Genomic DNA, 25942 nt, shown 5'->3' with positions numbered 1-25942 from the left:
TGCCTATGAGCCAGAAGTGCTTGGACACAGCAGTGAAGCAATGCAGGGCCATCTCTTCGGTTCTTCTTCTTCTTCTTCTTCTTCTTCTTCTTCTTCTTCTTCTTCTTCTTCTTCTTCTTCTTCTTGTTGTCGTTGTTCAGTTTCACAGTCGAGTCTGACTCTTCATGACCCCACGGACCACATCACACCAGGTCCTCCTGTCTTCCACCATCCTGCAGAGTTTGCTTAATTTCATGTTTGTTGCCTCGACAACACTCTCTGACCATCTCATCCTTTGCCGTCCCCAAAGTGGCCAAAGCCTTTGAGCTTCATTTTCATTATCTGGCCTTCCAGGGAACAGTCAGGGTTGATTTCTTTTAGGATTAACTGATTTGATCTCCTTGCAGTCCAAGGGACTCTCAAGAGTCTTCTCCACCACCATAATTCGTTGACCAAGGCACTATTTCCCAAACCGATGGAACTAAATAATGGACTGGATTCCTCACCTGAGAGGTTGTCCTATCTCAGTTACCTTTTTGGGAACCATTGGTGATCACGCAGATGGACCTGCTTTAACAGTGCTGTGGGTTTATTAGGGCAGCAAGCAAGTTGGGTTTCCCCACCTGGGAAGGCAACACAGTGAAGCACAAGGTACACCCATCCGCCTGGCAATATGATGAGACTGAACGTGTTGCTGCTGAAGATGAGTGTGAAGAGGATGCCGAAGTGACCTGGTTACTCCAACAGGACTGGCCTAAGAGGCTTGTTGTCAGAACACGTGGTGAAAAAATCAGAATGTGGATTTGTGGCAATATGGCGAGATGGTCGGCATTCTCCTCATATTTACCCACACCCAACTTGATAGTCCATGGGACCTGCAGCTTCACTCAGTCCAGTCCTAGGATACCATATAATCAGGCCACACCTGGAGTACTGTGTGCAGTTCTGGAGCCCTCACTTCAAAAGGGGTGTGGACAGAATGGAGCATGTGCAGAGGAGAGCCACGAGGATGATCAGGGGGCTGGAGACCAAGAAGCCCTAGGAGGAAAGGCCGAGGGACTTCTTGGGAATGTTCAGCCTGGAGAAGAGGAGGCTGAGGGGGGGACAGGATGCCTCTCTTGAAGGATTTGAAGGGCTGTCACTTATTAGAGGAGGGCAGGGAGCTGTTCCTGTCGGCAGCAGAGGAGAGGACTCACAAGGATGGGTTGAAATTAAGGGAGGGAAGGTAGGAACTTCTAGGCGACGCTGGAGATGTCCCAGGGAAGGTGCCACCTGCCCCTAACCCGGCTATTCAGCAAGTTACCAAACAATTCAGCAGCACCTTTTCATGACACTCCAAACTTGGTTTGTTGGTCTGTTTCCCAACTTCTGTCCCCGAACATCTCTTGGTGCATTTCTCAGGCCGTCTTTTCAGCAATGCATCCAAACTAGGACCTTCCCCCTCACAGTGTAGGGGTCATTCCCAACCCTTTTGCCTGGGACCAAATCTTCTTTCTTTCCCAGCCAACTGTAAACTGCTGATGTTTTCCATGTGCGCCTGTTTGGTTCAGTTTCTGCTCTTCCTGCCTGTCCAGTCGAGCTGTTTTAGGGAGTTGATTTTATGAAAGTTGTCGTCGTATTGGATGTTGAGAGCCAGTTTGGTGTAGTGGTTAAGTGTGCAGACTGTAATCTGAGAGAACTGGGTTTGATTCCCCACTCCTCCACTTGCAGTGGTTGGATGACCTTGGACAAGCCATCGTTCTGTCAGAGCTGTTCTTGAAAAAGGGCAGTTTCTGTCAAGAGCTCTCTCAGCCCCACCTACCTCACAGGGTGTCTGTTGTGGGGAGGGGAAGGGAAAGGGATTGTAAACTGCTCTGAGACTCCTTCAGCTAGTGAAGGGCCATGGGGTATAAATCCAACCTCTTCTCTTCTTCCTCTACTGACACTTGGGAACTGTGTCAACAATTGCAGTTAGTATAAAGCTGATGCTAAAGAATCATCTCCTTGGTAAACTGGGTCTTCTGCACACCCGGCAGAGCCCCTCCCAAGAAAGCTGCATCTCCATCAAGTGCGGGTTTTTCTATTCTGACTGGCAGCAGCTCTCCTTGGGCAAGCCATAGTTCTGTCAGAGCTGTTCTTGAAAAGAGCAGTTTCTCTCAGAGCTCTCTCAGCCCCACCTGCCTCACAGGGTGTCTGTGGTGGGGAAGGGAAGAGAGTTTGTAAGCCACTCTGAGACTCCAAGTGAAGGGTGGGGTATAAATCCAATCTCCTCCTCCTCCTCCTCCTCCTTCTCCTCCTCCTCCTCCTCCTCCTCCTCCTCCTCTTCTTCTACAATCAGGGTTGGCTGGGATGTTAAAACAGCCCTGGTTTGGCTATGGGGAGGGGGGCTTCCAAGGCAATGGCTGGCTCACCCACCGGCAACTTTCCCGGCATGTTAAAGGGACAGTCCATCACTGGTTACACTCCAAACTCTGTCATAAGGAGGATGACAGAGGGGAAGGAGGGAGGAAAAGATAGGAGGAGGGAACCCATCTGCATTCATCTCTCGTTTGATATCATTTTCTGTCCTAATTCTAACAGGGTGAAATCTTTGGTTGTGTCTTCCGCCTCCCCTTTCTGTCAGCTTTTCTATTTTTATTGCTTTTTACTTGTTGGAGCTCTAGGTTTCCCCCCCCCCCCCCACACACTTGTAAAAAAAAATGATCTATTTTTCAAAAAGTGTGGTTTGGGAAGGGAGGGCAGAACCATTCCCAGCCCTTTGTGAATCCCTCACACACACACACACACAAACACACACCACTTCTTCTCAGTTGTCCTCTAGCCCAGGAGGGCTTGAAGACTGGATGAAAACTCTCCCCCCTCTGGTGGGGTGGGGAGGAGAAGAGGCCTTTGTGAGGAGAGGGGGAGGATTGTGCACGGCCCGTCCCATCCACCTGCGTGGCCCTTAAACATCCCCATCCACACCTGTGTGATACCCCGTGGGAATTTGGCAGACGGTGGCTGGCCTGTGCAGTTGTGTTTCAGTTGGTCTAGATCAGGGGTGGCGAAACTGCGGCTCGGGAACCACATGCGGCTCTTTCATGCATATTGTGCGGCTCCCGGCAGGGCAGCTGAGGAAGCGAAGGGGAGGCGTGCTTTTTCCCTCCCTTCCTTCTTTCTTTTCACCTCTCTCTCTCCCCCTCTAAGACAAATAAATATAATTAGCAAACCAATATCATTGGACGAATAAATATCCTTCTCAATATCTGCTTTTACCCCTTTTGTTTTTAATTTTGGCAGTCTCACTTAATGTTAATGAAAAGCAAGTGTGCGTATTTTTATGTGTGTGATATTTGCTCATGCCTTGCGGCTCTCAGACATCTGACGTTTCTTATGCTGAGCAAGTTTGACCACCCCTTGTCCCACCGAGGCATAAAGCTGACCAGTGGTCAGTGGCAGGGACAGAAATTTAGGGAGGGAACACAGAGAGAGAAAGAGCTTGAGAGTCGAGGTAGTCGAGCACGAGCACGAGCCAAACCAGGAAGCATGAGATTACGGCTGCTGGGGCAACGGGGGAAGGAACGAGTATCTTCCCCTCTCCGCTTTATCCTTAATTCTCATTCTCCCTTCTGTTCAGCCATTTCTTTAACCTCACAACAGCCCTTGGAGGTAGGCTATGCCAGGAGAGAAGGAGAGGCATCGGCAAATGGGCTCGCCCAGTGAGCTTATTTATTTATTTATTTACCGAATTGATCAAATTTCTATCAAATTTATCAAATTTCAAACTCCGTGCTCACGCAGGGATTCGAACCTGGGTCTTCTCCGTCCGAGCCCGACGTTCCGCCCACTCTACCACGTTGCCTCTGTCGATGGCTGGGCATCCTGCAGAACTTTCCCCCCGCGACAAATCATCGCCGTTGTCACCACTGGCGGGACTTAACGTGTTGTGAGATCTGGCAGCTTGTTTGTGCTGCGCTTAATCAGCTTCCCCCTCGTCCCCCTCTTGTCACTGCCCAGTTGCTGCCACAGCCAATCTATATCCCTAATCTCCATCAATTAATGAGGAACACTTTATCCCTTCTCCCCCCCCACTGACAAGCACACCCACCCCGAAGCCATAGTCATGGAGGAGCAGCAAGCAGCCCCCCCATTCCCACCCCCATCTTTTTTTTACTTTCCGCTAGCTCAGTGCACCCAATTAGGCATTTGACACCCGAACCCACTGACAAATTGTTTCTGTCATCTGCTTTCTGTCTTTCATTAAATGGAAAGACAGAAGGAGGGGGGGGAGGGATTTGGGTTGGGGAGGGAGGGAGGATGGGGGGGCAGAGGGAAGATGTGATCTCCCATGCTTAGCGGGGCTAGATACATTAATTACAAAACGGCCATTTGCAGCATGAAAAAGCATTAATTAAATTTATGCAATCATTATCTTTAAATAGTCATATCTTCCGAATGATCAGCCCTTCCCTCGTCTTCTCTCTCCTCCACTAAGTAGTTCTAATCCCCCTTTCCACGACTTATCTGGGGATCAGCAGAGGCTTGTGTGCATTCAAACTTGCAAGTGAGGAGCCTGCTGCAACTCCGAAACGTGGGGTGTTAAGGAGACTGGGAACCGTTTGGGAGGAGTCCGGGAGGCTGCGGCTCCCGCGTTTGGAAGCGGATGTGTCTGGTGGAGCAGACAGTGCTCCAAGCATTTCCGTGAGGTTCATACCTGCCGGAGGGGATAGAGCCCAGAGGCAGAAGATCGGATAGCACAACTGCAAGATGCAGGCAAAGGATCTGCACGGGGAATGCTCCCAAAAGAGAGGGCATAGCCTCTCTCCCTACCACGCTGTTTTGGGGCATGCGTTGAATTTTTTAATGCACCAACTGCTGTGGTCTAAAATGGTGCAGCCGCTTCTGCCCCTTCGGGACGCTGTCGCCTCCTTCTCCTGCATGTGGGAACCAGGCCTTGGCGCTCTTGTTGGTTGCTGCTTGCAGGATTAATTAGATGCATGCTGCCAACTGTCATGTGGCCCAGCATTGCCAATCTGGGTGGAATTTAAAGGAATAAACAAAAAACATTGCCCCAAGGTGCTGGAATTTTTCAACACCAGCAAAACCATGGAAGTTACTCCATGATTTCAGCTCGGCCCTAACTGATGCCAATTTGCTTGTCTTCCCCTGTGGACTTACAGCCTGGCTTTGGGCACTGTGGTGGAACGTGCCTGCTCTGGCTTTCGTGCCCCGTTTCCACCCTGCCCTCCTGGGTTTTTCTCAACACCTGGAGAGGCTTTGCTTCCACTCTCAGGGTAGCTCACTGCCACCACCTGACCTTTTGCAGGAATTACCTACTGGGAAGGTCAGGGCTCCCAGCTCCCTTTCCAAGTTCTGAGGCCTTGCCTCTGTGTCTCCTGCTGCCCAGTGCCTGGTCACCACATGGACAGTTTACTGCCTTGTGTGCCCCTGTAGGAATAACCACTTGCCAACTGCCGGCCTTCCACCTCTTGGGGCTCCTTTTAAAATTGAGATGGTGGAGGTCCATGTGGTACAGAGAACCACTATCAGCATCCAAAGCTATAAAGTATTTATTAAAAAGAGAATGTTCAGAAGCATACTTTTAGCACAGCACCAAATTCAGCAAGGGAACCAAAAGAAATGGGTAAAACTCAAATCCTCTGCCGCTTTCTCTATACATGCCCTATCAGATATTAAAATAGAACAGGCTCCTTTAGTTTAGGCTGTTCCAGATCCCTACAAAGTTACCATGACTTTGAAGCTTGCTCCAGGTCTTGAGGCGAGCACATGATCAATAGCTGCCTGCTTCCCCATGGAGAGGTCTCTGTGTGCTCATGGATGCAGCAGCCAAGAAAAAGAGAGAGCTCCTTCCTTCTGCAAGGAGTTTTTATCATCTCAGTTTCCCCTCCCACTGACCAGGTCACACCATGTCAAAGAAGCACTTCCTGGAGCTTCTTCCTGGAGATTATTCCTGGTACCCCTGTAGTTTAAAGTCCTCCAAAACTCTATTCCCTGCTTGAAGGTGGGGAGAGACCATCTCATTGTCTCTCCTGACAGAGCTATTAGTGTATGTATAAAGGTAAGCTGGAAAGCCTTTGGACTGATTTCCCCCTTCCTGTCTGTACTGGGCAGAGAGAAGGGGGAAAGAAACTTTTAAAAACTACGAGTGTAGGTTTTGCTCATTTAAAACCTCCCAGGACAAAATGCATTTCTTCACAGGCGCATAATATTCTCTCAGCCTTAGCCTGTTGTCTGTAAAATGAAAGGGCCAGGAATGTACTCAGCAGGGAGAGATATGGAAAGGATACAAACGTAAAAAAGATCCTCTGTAAAGTGCCCATCAATCGTGCTAATTCTGGTCTTGAAGTGATTCTTCTATCATTCACGTCCCTTGTAGCTGGGTACAGGGGCGAGACTGTTGGGGCTCGATATGGGAACTGAAGATTCAAAGACCCATTTAGCCATGGATACAGGGCTCTGTTGGATCCAACATTATCGCTCAGATAAAACAAGCAGTGCCCTGCTCGATCAGACCACTCGTCCATCTACTCTAGCATACTGTTTCACACAGCCAGTTGCCCAGGGCAGTCAAAAAAAACAGGGCACAGAGACTGAGGCCTTCCCCTGATGTTGCTTTCTAGCATTGGGTTTCAGAGTTTTGCTGCCTCCAAATATGGAGATAGATTCAGGTTGTCAGCCGTGTTGGTCTGAACCAAGAGAACAAAATTTGAGCCCAGTGGCACCTTTAAGACCAACAAAGTTTAATTCTGGGTATAAGCTTTTGTGTGCATGCTGTTTCCTTCAGAAACTTAGTATTAACACCGTCAACATTTACCACAGATAAAGATTGTCCATTACATCTGGTAAGTTCTCTAGAGAAACTAGGTAGGCTAAAATAGGTAGTCATATACTGGTAAGTTCACTATATCTGCCACTAGATTTGGTTGGTTTCAATATGTCTGATATTTTTTTCTATTATGTATAAATTCCATCACTTCTTATAACATGAGTTCAATGTTGGTTTACTTTCTGATTTCCATTTCGATGGTATCGTTGTTTTGGCTGCAAATAACGGTAAAGCTATGCACTTCTGTACTAGTAGCATGCGAGAAAAGGGTGGCGGCACAGACAAATGCTCCATTTAGTTTTAGAAATTCTCTTACATTGAGTTGAAATTGAAGTGGAGGGAGAAGCCGACTGGCACCATCGTAAGGCCCCATTTTGCTAAGCGGTAGCTTTCCAGGAATTCATGCAAAGGTTTCCTGGCTGAACCTTTCCACATGCAAAGCAGGTGCCTGGCCACTCTGGTGACAGCCCCTCTTCTGGGTCAACCAGGATAGGAAGCTGCCTTCCGTCAAGGTCAGTCTGGTCTACTCTGGCTGGCAGCAGCTCTCCAGGGCCTGGAGTTAGACATCCTTCTCATCACCTCCTTCCTGATCCTTTCAACTGGAGATGCTGCTGGGGACTGAACCTGGGTCCTTCGGCATGCCAAGCAGAGGCTTTCCCACTGGGCCACAGCCCCTCTCTAGGAATGTTGAAGGAGCCCTGGAGCAGCCCATCAAGCCACTGGGTTTCCTTGGCTTGGTCCCAGGCTGTGGTGACAATGACCATCAGTGTGGGCTGGCTGCCACAGCGCCCAGTTGGCTCAGCTTTTCCTTGGCTATTCGAGGGCCTGCAGAAGACCAGCCCACGAGGGGCTTTCCCAGTAAGTTCCCGTCCACCCCCCCCCCCCGCTCTGTTCTCCAAGGCCATGCTGTTCTGCTGCCCGTTGAATAAGCTTGGTTATACCTGATGCAAAAGGATCATCTGCCTCCCTCCCCAGCAGACGGTGACTGGACGGAGGCAAACCCAGAGAAAAGGATAATGAAAGGGCCAAGCAGGCAGCCTTCTCTCAACTTTAAGCTGAAATCAATGTATTTTTCATGGCATATAGTGTAAGGATTGGAGCAGCCAATAACTTCCCATTTCAACCGGAGCAGTCCATAGGAAACAGCCACTACAAGGAAGGCGCTTTCAGAGGCTTCTTATTGTGGTGCTCTCTTACTGTTCAAATAATGTGTTGGTGGGACCACGCAGATTGGGAGACCGTCTCGAGAGCCAGTTTGGTGTAGTGGTTAAGTGCGTGGACTCTAATCTGGGAGAACTGGGTTTGATTCCCCCACTCCTCCACTTGCACCTGGCCAGATGACCTTGGGCAAGCCATAGTTCTGGTACAGCTGTTCTCGAAAAAGAGCAGTTTCTGTCAGAGCTCTCTCAGCCCCACCTACCTCACAGGGTGGCTGTTGTGGGGAGGGGAAGGGGAAGGAGTTTGTAAGCTGCTCTGAGACTCTTCTGGGTAGTGAAGGGCAGGGGATAAATCCAATCTCCTCCTCCTCCTCCTCTTCTTCTTCTTCTCTTCAAGACCCCAAATCTTCCCCTTACCTTGGGATATTCTGGACTTGCTTCCCCTGCAACAGGAGCTCTCCATGGTACTGATTGCTAGCAACACACAGCCACAAGCACACCTATCCAGCATAGTGTTTCAGTTAAGGGAAACACAAATATGCAAAGTGCCAAATGTAAATGTAGGAAGACGTCTCAGTGAAGTTTGACGTGGTAAAAACGGACAGGTGTTTCCGTCTTGGGGAGCAAGCATGTTTTAGCTGTAGGAGAGACCCAGGGCACCTCTTTAAGCAGAGCCATCCCCTTAATTTTTGTTTGGTTGTTTAAAAATGTTAACATGATTTAAATTTGATTTTAACATTTATATCCTGCCTCTCAGCTAAGTCTGCTGCCAAGGCAGACCCAGTAGCCAGAGTTCATTGGGAAGGGCTGGGAAGGGCTCATTACACTGAATTTAGGTTTAAGAACATAAGAGATGCCAATGTTGGATCAGGCCAAAGGCCCATCCAGTCCAACACTCTGTGTCACACAGTGGCCAGAAACACCAGGTGCCTTCGGGAGGTCCAGCAGTGGGGCCAGGACACTAGAAACCCTCCCACTATTGACCCCCCCCCCAAGCACCAAGAAGACAGAGCATCACTTGCCCCCAGACCAAGAGTTCCTATAAGAACATAAGAGAAGCCAGTGTTGGATCAGGCCAGTGGCCCATCCAGTCCAACACTCTGTCACACAGTGGCCAGAAATACCAGGTGCCATCAGGAGGTCCACCAGTGGGGCCAGGAGGACACTAGAAGCCCTCCCACTGTTGACCCCCCCCCAAGCACCAAGAAGACAGAGCATCCCTTGCCCCAGAGCCCCTATCTGTACCTTGTGGGTAATAGCCACAGATGGACCTCTGCTCCATATGCGTATCCAATTCCCTTTTGAAGCCATCCATGCTTGTAGCCGCCACTACTTCCTGTGGCAGTGAATTCCATGTGTGAATCACTCTTTGGGTGAAGAAGTACTTCCTCTTATCCATTCTAACCTGACTGCTCAGCAATTTCATGGAGTGCCCACGAGTTTAGACCACCCTTATAGCCAAAGAGGCCGCAAGGGATTCCCAGGATGTGTCCCTTGTGCTGGCGGAGCCCAATCTGGTCCCACTTCAGATGTAAGAGTGGAAGCCACTCTGCCCCGGAGGCACTTTGCTGGCAGCGTGGAAGAACCACTCCTGAGAAAAGCCCACTCCTTTGGGTCCCTGCCACACAACACTTCCATCCACTTGCTGCCCTTCAGGAGCGCGGCCGCTTCAGCTAGGAGGGCGGTGTGGATGGTCCAGCGACCGGGTAGGCAAACACGTGGCTCCTCCCTGTTTGCGGGGAAGGGCAAAAGCGGCGCCCCATCGCAGCGCCGATCAAGAATCCCCTGAAATTTGCGCACAGAATTAAAGTAAACCCAATTCAAACGAGGACTCAAGAGGGACGGGCCGTTTCTTAAAAAAAACACAGAGTTCCAAAGGAAGCCAACTGCAGGCAGACATGGAAAGTGCTGGCCGGCGGGGCACCCACCAGTGCTCCGTCTAATCTGTGGAGTCCTGTGAGAAAAAATTCTACTTTATGAGCTGCTGGCATCAAAGTTGTGAGCGAGCGATTGGGCTGCTGCGTAAATCAGTTGGCTCTGGAGCCCTCCTTGCCGAGTGAAGACAAAAATGTGTGTGAGCCAGAGGCTAAAAAACGGTGAGCTGGCTCACACCAACTCAACTTAGCGGGAACAGTGGCACCATCCCCTTCTTTTTTTCTTTTTCCGGCTGGCCAACCGGAGTGATTATACAGGTCTGATGCATTTAGAGGGCCAGTTTGGTGTCGTGGTTAAGTGCGCAGACTCTGATCTGGGAGAGCCGGGTTTGGTTCCCCACTCCTCCACTTGCAGCTGCTGGATGACCTTGGGCAAGCCATAGCTCTGTCAGAGCTGTTCTTGAAAAAGGGCCGTTTCTGTCAAGAGCTCTCTCAGCCCCGCCTACCTCACAGGGTATCTGTTGTGGGGAGGGGGAGGGGAAGGATATTGTAAGCCGCTCTGAGACACACCTTTGGGTAGTGAAGGGCGGGGTATAAATCCAGTCTCTTCTTCTTCTCTTCTAAGTGCGCGGACTCTAATCTGGGAGAACCAGGTTTGATTCCCCACTCCTCCACTTGCAGCTGCTGGATGACCTTGGGCAAGCCATAGTTCTGGCTCAGCTGTTCTTGAAAAAGAGTCATTTCTGTCAGAGCTCTCTCATCCCCACCAACCTTGCAGGGTGTCTGTTGTTGGTAAGGGAAGGGGAAGGAGTTTGTAAGCCGCCCTGAGAGTCCAAGTGAAGGGTGGGGTACAAATCCAATCTCCTCCTCCTCCTCCTCCTCCTCCTCTTCTCCTCCTCCTCCTCTTCTGGCCAGCCGGCTGTGCGCTGGGTGAAGGGCACCAGGGCTATTCTTTCCTGTCCCCCAGGCCCCTCTCGGGGCTCCCCTCCCCGCTCTGCCCCCGACGGAGGAGCCCGGCAGGCGCTGGCTCGACTTCGGTGTCTCTTACAGGGGCTTGCAGCGCCGGCTGGGATGAGAGGAGGTCCGCGGGGGAAGGAAGAAAGGCCGCCCGCCGCCCAGCCGCGGAGGGGAGAAGCTCAAAGGCTCGCGCGAAATCTGGTCGGGAGGCGATGCGCCGGCGCCCGCGCTCCGTGACGCCTGGCCGCAGGCAGGGGGGCTGCGAGGAGAGGGAGCCGGACCGAGCCGCGGCTTAAGGGAAGCGGGGGGGGGGTTGTTCAGGGAGTCTTTGTGGATTAGCGCCGCTCTGGGGAGGAGGGGAGGGAAGCCGGCAGCCTCCAGCGCCTGCTGTGCCGGGCCCCGGTTCGGAAGCCGGCTGGCATTGGGCTGCGCCGGGCTGCGGCACCTGGTCAGCTCTGGAGAGCCGGCGGGTAGCAGGGGGGGCCGGTTGGGGACGGGGCCCTTTCTCGGCTTCCCCCCTCCAGCCGACCAGATCCAGACCACCAGAGGCTCACCGCCTGGGTCAGCGTTCCGATTCTGACCTTTGATATACCTCGAAGATGCTCTTTTGCGCCAGGCATGAAGGCACGGGGCCACCACCGGCACTAGTTGCAGCTGGCTGGTATTCAGAGGTGAACAGGGCCTTCCCTTTCCCTGAGAAGAAGGCACAAGTTGCCTGCCTTTTTCAGACCCGGAGCTCCGCATCCTGCCTCCAGTGGCCAGCAGGAGGAACCTGGGCGGCGGCAACCCTTCCTCTGTCCTCCGCACATGGTGGTAGACAAAGGTACTCTTCCTCTGGACATGGAGGTTCCATTTAGCTAGCATGGCTATGAACAGACCAAACATCCTCCATAAACTAGTCACTGCCGTTCTTGAAAGCCGCGAGCTGCCGTGTGGCCATGAGTTCCGCAAGATAATGAGGCACCCTGTAAAGAATCATGTCCTTCTGTTAGTTTGAACCTTGTGTCTTTGGTGACTTCTAATATGAGAGAGAGAGAGAGAGAGAGAGAGAGAGAGAGAGAGAAGAGAGAGAGAGAGAGAGAGAGAGAGAGAGAGAGACTTTTCCGTCATCCATTCTTTTTTGCGCTGCTCATAATATTTTATAAAATGATTAGGATCATGTCCAGTGTTCCCTCTAAGCTGAGCTAGCTCACAGTATTTTAGCCTCCAGCTCACACGTTTTTGTCTTCGCTCAGGAAGGAGGGCTCCAGAGCAAACTAATTCATGCAGCAGCCAGATCCCTCACTCACAACTTCAATGCCAGTAGCTCATAAAGTGGGATTTTTGCTCACAGGACTCCACAGCTTAGAGGGAGCCTCGATCATGTCTCTCTCTGCTGTGCCAACTTTCTGCAGTCCTCAACTTTTCAAAAAAAAAAACACACAAACCCAACCCTCTCCCCGTCTCTTTCTCCCTGTCTCTTTCATGTATATTTAAAATAGCCGCTTTCACCGATTCCCACCCAAAGAGAAACTGTGCTCTGATTATGGAAAAGGTATTAGCAGGAGCGAAGGCGGCGGGCAGGAGAGTTTGCTTTGTCCCTGAGAGAGGGATAAAGTGAGGTTTAAGGATCTCAGCGCAGAGATGGGGAGAATTAAGTGAGGGACGAGCGAAGCATCCTCTGCATAGTCTCCAGGGATTAGGAAACATACCGGCGAGTGAGAGAGCCGAATCCTCTTTAATGATGGCGAGATCCGCAATGCATCAAGGGATTCTGAGATGAGAGGGCGGCTGTCGAAAGCAGGTGGGAGGAACGTATGACCCGCTGGTCTCCTTGCCACCCCACAAGGCGGGGAACGGCGGATGGGGATTTGGGGTTGGCCTCTGGAAGACAGAGCTTTTCCTTCAGGGCTCAGGGATCTGCGTGGAATGGTACCCTTGTCCTCCCAGGAGAGGAGAGGGAAGATGAGAATGCTCCCCAGGAAAGTCCCACTCCAAGAGCTGGCCTGCTGGATCCAACTGAGGGCCGGGCTCTCTCAAGTCCAGCGTCTGCTGAAGGCCAGCCTGATTTTCCAGCAAGCTTCCCAAGTATGGTATTATTCTTGAGCATTTTGGTGCCACCTGTCCCAGGTTTGATTCCCCACTCTTCCACATGCAGCTGCTGGTGTGACCTTGGGTAAGTCACAAGTTCTTTCAGAGCTGTTCTCTCAAGAGCAGTCCTCGAGAGAGCTCTCTCAGCCTCACCTCCCTCACCGGGTGTCTGTTGTGGGGAGGGGAAGGGAAGGAGATTGTAAGTCACTCTGAGACTCTGAGTGAAGGGCGGGGGATAAATCCAACCTCCTCCTCCACCTCCTCCTCCTCCTCTCCAATCTAAATCCAATCTCTTCTTCTCTTCTTCTCTTCTTCTCTTCTTCTTCCCTTGAGGAGCTCAGGATGATGTACATACTTCCCTTTCCCCCGTTTTGTTCTTGTTTCAGCCCTGTGAGGTTGAGACAGAGTGCCTAGCCTGGGGTCACCAAGACACGTCCATGGCCCGGAGGAATTTGAAGTCAGGTTTCCCCAGTCGTGGTCCAACACTCTAACCCCTCCACCACGAAGGGGAGGCATGCCTCCCAGGTATATATTGCTTCTGACTGAGAGATTCATGCTGTATAGTTACAGACAGAACCATCTAAGAACACCAGAAGTCCCCTGCTGCATCAGAGTATAGTTCCACCCAGTCCAGCATCCAACACGGAACTGTCAGATGTCCAGGAAGCCCATCAAGAGGGCTTGAAGGGAAGAGCTTTTCCCCCCGCATCTGGTCTTCCTAGCCTTAGCCCTGAACATGGAGGTTTCATTTAGCTAGAGCACTGGCCACGCATGTGACATTCTCTTCTGGCACCTCCATGGATCAGTAGTATCAACCCAAGCTGCAGTGTTAGAAGAGTCAAGCAACAAATAAATATACACGGCAAGAAACTTTTGTAAATTAACGTGTTCTGTTTATAACTATCATTCCATAAAGTGCATTGTGTGCTATTATAACGTCCTTGTCAGGTACAGCCCTGAGAATGACAGGACCACTCCATCCATGAATCTGCACAATGTGTCTTTTGTAGGACTGGCAATAAGCATCAACACAACTACAAATGAAAGCTTTCCACCACCACCCTTTTATTGAAAACTTCGTGCAATTAGAAGCGGGCTTGTAATTCTGGAAACTCCCATTGGGGCTTGACTTTTAAAATACTGATGCTAAATTGACTGGTAGCTGTGAAATTGCATGAACTGAATGTTATTGTTATTCTGAATGTACTGAACATATGTACTTGACATGGATGTTATAATAGCACACAATGCACTTTATAGAATGATAGTTATAAACAGAACACGTTAATTTACAAAAGCTTCTTGCAGTGTATGTTTTTTCATTACTTGGACCCCCATGGATCAGGCAGCAAGTAGGGTAGGAGAGACCTTTCTTTGCCTGAGACCCTGGAGAGCTACTGCCAGTGAGAGACGACAAGACTGACCTTGATAGGCCAATGGTGTTTGCTTGGAACAAGGGGGTAGACAATGGGAGAGGGTCATAGTTTGATGCCATTTATGGAGTCAGGCCTTTGACTCACCTGGGCCAGCAGAAGCGTGCTGGGCCCATAACCTGAAAGGTATTCTTAGAAAAATATTCTTTATCAGAGATTAAATCAGCAGAGCTACGAGAAAGAGTCAGAGTCCATGTGTATGTTTGAAAAAGAAAATAACTTTACTTGAACTAACAGGGAAAAGGTAAACGGGACTTAAAACAACAGGCTCTAAATCTCCGTGTTTACAGCTAGGAAACTACACAAGAAGAATGGCATCTCTTCTCCAAGCAAACAAAGGCAGGGAAGAGACCCCGTTTTGCAAAATAGCCAATACATTGATTTTCCAATCACAACACTAAAATTCGGGACATTTAACTAAGACCTCCTACAAGATCTGTGGGCTTTTCTCACTTGATAACAGATTAGTTACAATAAACACATGTGACTTCTTGTTGACGAAGAAACAAAGTTAACTCTATAAGTACTGAAGCGTTTTAATTTGCTAAACCCATCAATGGGCCAGTGGTGTTTGCTTGGAAAGTGGCAGTAGATTATGGGAAGGGGTTATCATTTGATGCTGTATACGGAGTCAGACCTTTGCCTAATCTGGGCCACTGGGTTTCCAAGGTCTAAGGCCAAGGAAGTCTTTCTTTCTGAAAACCTGTGGCCTGAGAAAGACTTGCCCGGCTTGAACCTTCCGCAACCTTCTGCAAGCCAAGCAGGTGTTTTAGTGCAGCGTCTAGACTCGACATCAGGACCCTTGGGGGGGGCTGTAGTTTTGTGGAACCTCTGGCAGAGACTCCATTCCCGGCATCTCCACATTGCCGAACTTCTTGCAGCAGAAGCGCAGACAAGCTCTCCCTCAGGGGTCCTTCCCGCACTAGACCTTAAATCCTGTTTCACCCCCATCCCCAAACTTACATTCTACGCTACACTCGAGTTCACCCCTGTAATTATCTCGGGGTATTTTTACATTCTACACGAAACTCGAGTTCACCCCTGTAATTATCTCGGGGTATTTTTTTGTTTCCATATTACAATGAGGTCACCCCGCTTTTGCCCCACACTTGTCTCAGGATAAACGGATGCTGTTATAACCAGGGATAAATGCAAAGCCTTGTGTCCCGAGTTGAACTCTGATAAAACCAGGGATGAGATCCAAGTGCGGAAAGGACCACCTGAGACCCTTGGGGAGCCGCTACTGGGGAGAATTAATCATTCTGGGCCGGCTATCTAAGGCAGCTCCATACGAAGCAGTGATAGGACCAGATTGATCGTTCTGATTGTACCGAGACAAGACTGAATTCGGAGATTTCGGAAGGGGTGTGTGTGTACCAGACAGTTCATAAAATTGACTATTGATTGGTGGGGGGAAAACCTGCATAGGGATAACCTTCCCTCCCGTATCCCAATACTCTCCCCTCCAATATCCCCCTGCAACCCTGACGGCTGCCCTACTATTTCCCCTCCTCCTCCTCCCACCTGCCCCCGGACTTTGTGGGCTTCCCTCGCTTGACACTGCCCCGCACAGGCCACCTCCCGGCCCAAAATAAAGCGGCTGATGGCAGAGATTGGACCTCCTAATTGTGCTTCACTTTCCAGAGCCGCCTGCGTTTATCGTAAAGGGCGCACATTTCCCGGCTTGAGTCTCCGCGGCCAGAGGCCCTGAGGGCCGGCTCAGAAATGGAGAGAATTAATTACATTTTTAAGGGTGGGGGGAGACTTCGCCTTCTTTTAAAGTATGGGAGAGAGTGATGAAATCCCAGAGGGAGAAATGAGGCATGGGTTTGGGGGGGGACAGTGGTAGGAACATAGAAAAGTCTGGGGGGGGGAGTACCCAGGAGAGAAGGGGGCGGGGGAAACGATTCCCCCATATAAGGCAATCTTATTAAGGACTACAGAGAAATGTGCCTGCTGCCTGGCTCTTCTCACTTCTCCTCACGACCCGATTCTGCCACTGAAGGAGGTGATACAGCCTCCCAGGCTAAGGCCGCAAGCCCCTAAGAAGCCCCCAGTTCGAATCGTGCCTCGGAAATGGACAAAGTGGGAAGCCCAGACGCTCCTTTTGTAGCCTCAGAGCCAGTGCTGAGGTTCTGCTTAGAAAGGTTAAGAACATAAGAGACACCAATGTTGATTCAGGCCAAAGGCCCATCCAGTCCAACACTCTGTATCACACAGTGGCCAGAAATACCAGGTGCCATCAGGAGGTCCACCAGTGGGGCCAGGAGACCAGAAGCCCTCCCACTGTTGCCCCCCCCCCAAGCACCAAGAAGACAGAGCATCACTTGCCCCAGAGTCCCTATCTATACCTTGTGGTTAATAGCCACTGATGGACCTCTGCTCCATATGCTTATCTAATTCCCTTTTGAAGCCGTCCATGCTTGTAGCCGCCACCACTTCCTGTGGCAGTGAATTCCAAGTGTTAATCACTCTTTGGGTGAAGAAGGACTTCCTTTTATCCTTTCTAACCCGACCACTCAGCAATTTCATGGAGTGCCCACAAGTTCTTGTATTGTGAGAAAGGGAGAAAAGTACCTCTTTCTCTACCTGCTCTTTCCCATGCGCTTTCTCCATTTCAACTAACAACCAATGCTTCCTCTAAGGTGTGGAGACTTGTGGGGAAAAATTCTGCTTTGTGAGCTCCTGGCATTAAAGTTGTGAGTGAGCAATTTGGCTGCTGCATAAATTAGTTTGCTTTGGAGCCGTCCTTCCTGAGCTGAGACAAGAATGTGTGCACCGGAGGCTAAAAAACTGTGAGCCAGCTCACACTAACTCAGCTTAGAAGGAACACTGCTAACAACCACAGTGGGGAGGCACACAAGAGTGCTCAGCTGTGCTCTCTAGGACTTGGGAGGATGACAAACCTATCTGGGGGGTGGGCTGGGCTATTTCTCATCACATAAAGAGTTGCTGCAGCCTTCTGTGAAATAGTAGTCAAAAGCCCCGTAGCACCTTTAAGGCGAACAAATTTTATCGTAGCATAAGCTTTCGAGAAGCACAGCTCTCCTCATCGGATGTATCTGACAAAGAGAGCTGTGTTTCTTGAAAGCTTTACAATACAGTTCGTTAGTCTTAAAGGTGCTGCTGGGCTTTTTAATATTTTGCAGCAACACGGCTAACTCCTCTGGTTCTGCAACCTTCTGCACACACATGAAGCTGCCTTCGACTGAATCAGGCCGTCGGTCCATCGAGGTCAGTCTTGTCTACTCAGAGTAGCGGCAGCCGTCCAGGGTCTCAGGCGGAGGTCTTTCCCATCACCTACTGCCTGGCCCTTTTTAGTTGGAGATGCCAGGGATTGAACCGGGGACCTTCCGCATGCCAAGCAGAGGCTCTGCCACTGAGCCACAGTCCCGGTATCTCCCAGTTTAGACTCTACGCAGCTCACACAGGGACTGGAAGATTAGTTTGATCAAGTATCACCGTACGGTTGCTTGAAAATGTTATTCTATGGTTAATAACAACAATAAGTGGTGTACCTGGGGATGGACAAAGGGCAAGGCAACAGGTCCCCTTGTTGAGGAATTTAAGAACATAAGAGCATAAGAACATAAGAGACGCCAATGTTGGATCAGGCCAATGGCCCATCTAGTCCAACACTCTGTGTCACACAGTGGCCAGAAATACCAGGTGCCATCAGGAGGTCCACCAGTGGGGCCAGGACATTAGAAGCCCTCCCACTGTTGCCCCCCCCCAAGCACCAAGAATACGGAGCATCCCTTGCCCCAGAGTCTCTATCTATACCTTGTGGCTAATAGCCACTGATGGACCTCTGCAATCTGAGGCGCCACATGGAAGGCGAGGGAGGCGGACGGACAGGGAAAGCCGCTGAGTTCATTCCAGCTCCACAAGCTGAGTTGCATGGGGGGGGGGGGGGAGGATGGAGGTGGCTGCCGCTCCAAGGGGCAGGGGGGAGTGTTGAGGAAGGAGGTGAAGGGAGTGGGAATGGGGGCTTCACGCCAGTTTCCTGGGTGGCCGTTGCCTGTATTTGGGGCAGCAAGGGAGAAAGGGCCAAGGCCTTGGCGGGAGCGTTGTGGGCCATATGAGAGCAGAGAGGGAAGGGGGGAGGCTGCGGAGGGCGCTGGATCCAGGAGCAGACAGGAAGCCGATGTAGGGATTCGAGCCCCACCTTCTCACTTGCATTATTGCGGCCAAAGGACTGAGAACTGTAAGGCGGCATGCACCGCAGCGTTCCCTCCAAGCTGAGTGAGTGTGAGCCAGCTCACAGTTTTTTAGCCTCCGGCTCACACACTTTTTGTCTCAGCTCAGGAAGGAAGGCTCCAGAGCAAACTTAATTGATGCAGCAGCCTAATCGCTCGCTCACAACTTTAATTGAATCTGAGTGGTTGGCCCTCTTGTGTTATAGCTATGTGTAATGTATTTATAGTTTATATTGTAATTTTAATGAAATGTTTAATTGTACATCTATATCTATGTTGTTAGCCGCCCTGAGTGTGCCGAAAAGCAGGGAGGGCGGCATATAAAAATAATAATAATAATAATAATAATAATAATGCTAGCAGCTCACAAAGTGGAATTTTTGCTCACAAGACCCCACAGCTTAGAGGGAACGATGCATCCTTGCACCAATTATGTCAGATAGATTAACCTTAGAGAGAGAGAGAGAGAGAGAGAGTCGCGCTCAAGGTCGCCCAGTAAACTTCATAGCTGAGTGGGGACTTGAACTCACGTTTGAACTCACGTTTCCCCCAGTCATGATCTAACCACAACACCCCATTGTCAGGCTTTTCTTTCCTGCCTCCTTGCAAAGCCACTTGCAGTGAAGTCGGACGGTTCTCTGAACTACAGACTTTCTCGCGGCATCTGATTGGAAGCCTGAAGGGAGAATTTGGAATGAAGGATTGATAAGAAGTGGAGGGGGGGAGAGAAAGCTGCCAGCCGCTGTGATTGACAAGATGACTGATTTCCTTCCAGATAAAAAAACCTTTCGGAGGTGAGAAGCCATTGATTTTTCGTTAGTGATGGTAATGCTCCAAGAAGTAATAAATTATGGGAAAGCAAGGTCAAAGAGAGAGAGAGAGGATGAGAAAATAATCCTTCCCATTGGAGTTCAAGGTTTAAGAAGCAAGCAGGGAAGTTGCTATAACTTGGTTGGAAGTAGAGCCATGAAGGCATGTCCAGTCTCAAGGGGCGGGGGGCCTCTTGCCTCAACCCAACAGAGGGCCGTAGTAAGGTTTGCTGTCAACAAAGTGAGACATGGAAGCTTCCAGAATGGCTCGAAAGATCCGGGACTGTAGACAGATGTAAGAGTTAGTTCCAGGCAGTGTTCCCTCTAAGCTGAGTTAGTGTGAGCTAGCTCACAGTTTTTTAGCCTCCGGCTCACAGATTTTTATCTCAGCTCAGGAAGGATGGCTCCAGAGTAAACTAATCTATGCAGTAGCCGAATCGCTCGCTCACAACTTTAATGCCAGTAGCTCACAAAGTAGAATTTTTGCTCACAAGACCCCACAGCTTAGAGGGAACATTGGTTCCAGGGGGTATAAGAACTTGCCCTCTTTTGTTTCCTTGTTTTCGTATGGTGGTGGCATTGGGCCTTTTTATTTTGCCTGATTCTGTCATGGCTGTCCTTCAGTCTCCACCCAAGAAGTAAAATGTTTTCATCTTTACCCTAACCTTAACTTTAACCTAAACAAGTGTGCAAGCACACCAAAGCTTGTTGTCGTTGTTCAGTCACACAGTCGAGTCCGACTCTTTGCCACCCCATGGACCACATCATGCCAGGCCCTCCTGTCTTCCGCCGTCCTCCGGAGTTTGCTCAATTTCATGTTTGTTGCATCAATAACACTGTCCGACCATCTCATCCTTCGCCGTTCCCTTCTTCTTTGACCTTCAGTCTTTCCCAGCTTATACCCAGAATTAAACTTTGTTTGTCTGGAAGGTGCCAGGGGACTCAGACTTTGTTCTGTTGCTTCAGACCAACATGGCTGCTCACCTGAACTTAACCTTAACCCTAACTTTTAATGAAGTCAGTCCCCATTCCTTCTTGATAAGCCTCGTAGAGCATCCATGGAGGACATTGCAGGGTGGGGGGCAGAATGGAATCTTCACATTCAGAGGCAGTATATGCAGGGCCGGCTTGAGGTGTTTCTGCGCTTTAGGCAAGGCTGCCTTGTGGCGCAGATGCCAACCTCCCGTTGGGGCCTGGAGACCTCTGGAGCCAGCCACCCTTTTGCTACCGCCGCCACCGCCTCCTCCCCCTCCGCAGCTGTCAGACCCAGCAAGCATGCCCCACATGTCCCTGCAGCGCCCTCAAAGATGGAAGAGAGATTTCTCTCGTGCTCCGGTTCCGAAGGCAGTTTGGGAGGGAGGGGGGGATCCTGTCTCCAAGCGGGGGATGCTCACCGGATGCCTCTCCCCAATTAGTGAAGTGCTGACACTTGGAGAGCTGCTCACGGGCTTTTGGCGGGGGGGGGAGGCACAGCTCGGCGCCCCATCCAGGGCCCAGCACTCTAGGCGAATGCCTAGTTCGCCTAGTGGGTGAGCCGGCCCTGAGTATATGCCTGGGGGAGGGCTGGTGCCTTCATCACCTGCTCGCGTGCCTTCTGGGACATCTGGCGAGCGAAAGACGGAAGCAGGATGCTGAGGAAGATTGACTCTCTGTGGGCCGGTCCAGCAGGGCTCCCCAATATGTTTCTCCTGGTTAATTTAGTTTGTTGTTTAAGAGACAGCTAATGTTTGTTTTCTTCCTTTGGGGGGAGGCAGAGAAGGGGGAGCAGTGGACTGCCATGGGCTCAGGAAGACCCTTGGTGCATTAAGCCAAGAGCCGGTCTAGTCCAGTATCCTGTTTTCATACAGCAGCCAAATAGATGCTCCTAGAAGCCAGGACGTGGAGATCCAAGTCCTCCCCCTCTTGTTGCTACCCAGCAATTAACATCCAGAGTTCTACTATTTCTGGCTGTGGAGGTTCCATTTAACAACCGTGGCTAACAGCCATTGAGGGACCCTTCCTCCATGTATTTATCAATTCTTTCTTAAATCCACTTTCTTCCCCACCACTGTCTGCTTCCTGTCTTCTCTGTTATTTTTTATTTATCCCTGAATTTGGCATTACATGTGAGTTCAGAAGGGGTCTTGTTATGATGGCTGCCTTTTCTTATCTGATTTTTAAAAAAATTGCCACAAAAGTATATACTGTGTATTACATTATGATCATTGCTGTTATATTGGAGTTCTTTTTTTCAAGAGTAGTTAAGAGTCAGTATGGTGTCGTGTGATCAAAACGGGTAGCCATGTGAGTCTGTCTGCAGCAGCAGGAAAGAGCAAGCGTCCAGGAGCACCTTCAAGACTAACAACATTTGTGGCAGGGATAGGCTCACAGCCAGGGTTTTGTGCCTTGTGGGACAATTTTTTTTCTGGTGGGGCTGAAGTTCTCAGTGCAGAAGGAAAAGCCGTTTTGCCAATAGAAAGCTGTTACCAGGACAGATCTCTAAATTGCAAGCTGTCAAGCACTTTAGATGACAGTTCTCAGCTGCTGCAAGTTAATCACTTCTGCCAGCCTAAGCAACAATTCTGAGAACAAGCCGGCAGGTGGGGGTGGTGACTTCTATAGTCATAAAAGCTAACATGTTGGCAGGAAAAAACTCTCTTAAAGGAGACCAGTTTCTTGACACGGAGTTAGAAGGGATCCTAGAGGTCACCTACTCCAACCCCCTTGCTCAGTGCGGGAGTTAGTCAACTACAGCACCCTACTCTGCTTAAAATGTTTACAAATGATTGAAAAAAAGCATTTACAGGAGAAATTCTTGTGAGGCTGTGCCTTTAAGAAAGGAGGTGGAACCCCCAAAAGCTCCACTGTAGCTACGGGCCTGGGCAGGGGAGGAGCTTTCGTGTCACTGCTCACTTCCTCAAATACCCAAGTTCCAAACTCTGTCTTGGGAACTTGCTGACTGACCTTGGCCAAGTCCCCCCTCCTTTCAGCCTTAAACCATCTTCCCGGGGTTGTACAGAGAGGAGAACAACGGATGCCCCTCTGGGCCCCCCCTGTTGGGAAGAGAATTGGGATACAGATGGAATAAAGAATAAATTATGTACAGATTTCTTTTTTGCTACTGTCCGTTTTCGTAGTCTTAAATTATTGGGGTTTTCCCCCACTACAGTTGCTTCCATGTATGCCGAGCCTTATAGCAATGAGTCTGTATAGAAATAGTGTAGATTGATGGATTAATTTGAATTAACCAGGGAGAAATGGGTGATAATTGTCTGCCAGTTTGGTTCCAGTTTGGTGTAGGAGAGACAATTTGGTGTAGTGGTTAAGAGCGCGGACTCTAATCTGGGACAACCAGGTTTGATTCCCCTCTCCTCCATATACAGGTGCTGGTGTGACCTTGGGTCAGTCACAAGTTGTCTCAGTGCTGTTCTCTCACAAGCAGTCCTCGAAAGAGCTCTCTCAGCCCCACCTACCTCTGCTGTGGGGAGGGGAAGAGAAATGTGATTGTCAGCCGCTCTGAGACTCCTTCGGGTAGTGAAGAGTGGGATATAAATTCAGTCTCCTCCTCCTCCTCCTCCTCATCTTCTTCTTCTTTGTCATCTTCGTCTTCCAAAAAAGCACAGATATAACTCTGCTTCTGACTGGGTTGACCAACCTGGGCCTGGGCTGTAACACTGTTGAGCGCAGACATGGGGGCTCTGGTGATGCAGGGGCCCCCTGTCCCTCCCCCTCCAGTTCCCTTCACATACTACACAGGCCCACAAGGAAGTACAGTGTGTAGTTTAATCTTCTCTACCTGGAGGGCTACTTTTCTGTGGGTGCGGGGTGTGTGTGTGTGTGTCTTGGAGGACCACTCCCTCAGTCAGCCCTACCTGCAGACTGAATGGTACAGCCCAGTTCCCACTTTGCCACCTCCGTAAGACCCAAGCCATCCCTGGGCCCTGATCCTACAGCTTTTCCCCTGAGCAGTTCCTGCGCCTTCCCTGCAAGCCTCTACCTTCGAGGAGCCTGTTTCCCGAAGGGTCAGTTTCCAGAGCCTTGGCCAGTTGCTTCAGTTCGGGTTCTCTGTTTGCTGGTGTGGGCTGCAATAGTTCCGCCACGTGTCATTCCAAAGAATGAATTTCCCCCGGAGGAGGTTATGGTGGGATAAAAAGCTTTCTTCCACCTCTTGCCAGGATCCAAATATTTTCAATTTGTGATATTAATTGAGGTCAATGAGATTATACTGCATTTTCAGACTTTTTCAAAACGAGAAGCCTTCGGAGCCGAACACCGGCTGCCCAAGGTGACCGCTGACTCCTCGGCACGTTTCCAGCCCCAGCGCTGCAGCTGATGCGGGCAGAGTGTTTGAAGTTTGGCCTCCGGATATTGCCAGGGAGGCCAAAGAGGGGAGGGCACCGAATCCCAAGCCCGGCCTGCCTTTGCAGAGACAGGGAAGAGATCACTGAGAGTGATGGTTATCCTGTCCTCTTTATGAACATCTGGGAGATGTCCAGCTGGGTGCTCAAGGAGTCAGCAAGCCCAAAAAGAAGGTGGTATGACCAAGCAGTGCAATCGTTTTGATTTCTTTTCAGTCAAGAGAGGTAAATGGAACCTCCTTATCAAGAAGTAGTCTACCTCTGAATACCAGATTCTGGGTGCAGACAACAGAGGAAAGGGGTCGCTTCCATTCTTTTCTTGTGGGTTTAAGAACAGAAGAGCAGTTTCTTTTTTTCAGCTTAGAAAAGGGACTTTTCAGTTTAGAAAAGAGACAACTCATGGAGAGGGATTCATTTAGAGGAACTAAAGCTCTGAATCCCAGAGCCAGGAGGCAACATCAGGGGAAGGCCTCGGCCTCCATGCCCTGTTGTTGGCCCTCCAGCAGAACTGGTTGGCCCCTGTGTGAGACGGGAGGCTGGACCAGATGGACCACTGGCCTGATCCAGCAGGGCTCCTTTTAAGGGGGGGATATGATAGAGGATTCTAAAATTATGCATGGAGTGAAGAGAGTTGACAGAGAGAACTTTTTCTCCCTCTCCCAAAATACTAGAACTTGAGGGCATCCAAGGAAGCTGATGGTCAGTAGGTTCAGGACAGACAAAAGGAAATACCCTACACAGAGAGTGATTAATTTGCTGCCAGAGGATGTAGTGATGGCCACAGGAATAAACAGCTTTAAAGGGAGATTAGATAGATTCCTGGAGGAGAGGTCTATCAATGGCTATTAGCCATGGTGACTGAGCGGAACTTCCACATTCAGAGGCACTAATCCTCTGAATCCCAGAGCCAGGAGGCAACATCAGGGGAAGGCCTTGGCCTCTAGGCCCTGTCGTTGAAGCTCCAGAGGAACTGGCTGGCCCCTGTGTGAGACAGGAGGGTGGACTAGATGGACCCTCCCTGGTCTGACCCAGCAGGTCTCTTCTGAGGTTCTTCTCAGGGGAAGGCCTTGGTCTTCATGCCCTGTTGCTGGCCCTCCAGAGGAACTGGCTGGCCCCTGTGTGAGACGGGGGGCTGGACTAGATGGACCCTCCCTGGTCTGATCCAGCAAGGCTCTTCTGAAGGCCTCGGCCTCTGTGCCCTGTCACTGAACCTCCAGAGGAACTGGTTGGTCACATTGCAAGACAAGATGCTGAACTAGAGGGAACAACTGGTCTGATCCAACAAGGCTCTTCTGACGTTCTTAAGAGCCCTGCTGGATCAGACCAGGTGTCCATCTAGTCCAGCATCACAGAAGCCAGCCAGATGCTCTGGAAAGCTCTGCTGCTGCTCTTCACCTTCTGGTATTCAGAGATATTCCACCTCGGAACATGGAGCTTTAGCAAGAAACTACTGTGGGCAGCTGTGCCCAAGCCACTAACTGAGGAGACACCTTCGGTGGCTCTATGGACCAGGTGGAACCTTATTAGCTGCATTAGCTGCTGCAGTAACACCCTCCGCCCATCTGCAGTGGTGGCAGCACAGCGAAAGAAGGACGGTGCCTCCCTCTTTCTTGGGAGGGGGCTCCTGAGTGTCCCCCCCCCATTCAAGGCCTTTGTTTCCTTACCGTGGAAGTCGTCTCTGCTTGCTCTCGCTGTGCGCCGATTGACCCGCGGGTCTCCCTTTGTGCCTCTGCAGGTGATGAGCATCCTCAGCAACCCCAGCGGGGTCCCGCCGCAGCCCCAGGCCGACTTCTCCATCTCCCCCCTCCACGGCAGCCTGGAGACCGCCAACTCCATCTCGGCCAGCTGCAGCCAGAGGAGCGACTCCATCAAGTCCGTCGACAGCCTCCCGACTTCGCAGTCCTACTGCCCTCCGACTTACACCACCACGGGCTACAGCGTGGACCCCGTGGCCGGCTACCAGTATGGGCAGTACGGGCAAAGTGAGTAACCCCCCTCCCACAGGGAACCTGGAACATGGGGATCAGGGCTATGGGAGTTTGCTCGCCCGGGGAGGGAACGCGCTCAAAGAAACCTGCGGGCAGTGCCACCGGCCTGGCCGCCGACCTGCAGAATGCTGGAAAGTCGTGGGCCTGTGATTTCGTGGAAAAAGAGGGGCAGGAGCTCATTAGCATAACTCATTAGCATAACTCATATGCATATGCCAAACACCCCTAACATCACCGGAAGTGTGTCAGAAGGCAACACCCACCGCTCAGGCTCCACTGGACTGTTTCGGATTGCTAGCTATTCCGGGGGGGGGGGGGCGGGGAGGTGCTGCCC

At 50.6% G+C, this 25942-nt stretch overlaps 1 protein-coding gene across 1 annotated transcript in view; it reads left to right on the top strand.

The window, feature by feature from the left end:
- The window catches only part of PAX7 (paired box 7), a 161489-nt gene that overhangs the window by 127827 nt on the left and 7720 nt on the right, over positions 1-25942 (top strand). Inside the window, exon 8 of the mRNA XM_015412561.1 lies at positions 25356-25602. Within this exon, the coding sequence (XP_015268047.1) occupies positions 25356-25602 (247 nt within the window). The remainder of the gene's footprint in view (positions 1-25355; positions 25603-25942) is intronic.

Source organism: Gekko japonicus, unplaced genomic scaffold (genome assembly GCF_001447785.1).
Source record: "Gekko japonicus isolate JY-2015 unplaced genomic scaffold, Gekko_japonicus_V1.1 scaffold131, whole genome shotgun sequence".
NCBI classification, from domain to species: Eukaryota; Metazoa; Chordata; class Lepidosauria; order Squamata; family Gekkonidae; genus Gekko; species Gekko japonicus.
This window is presented reverse-complemented; position numbering and strand designations above follow the sequence as displayed.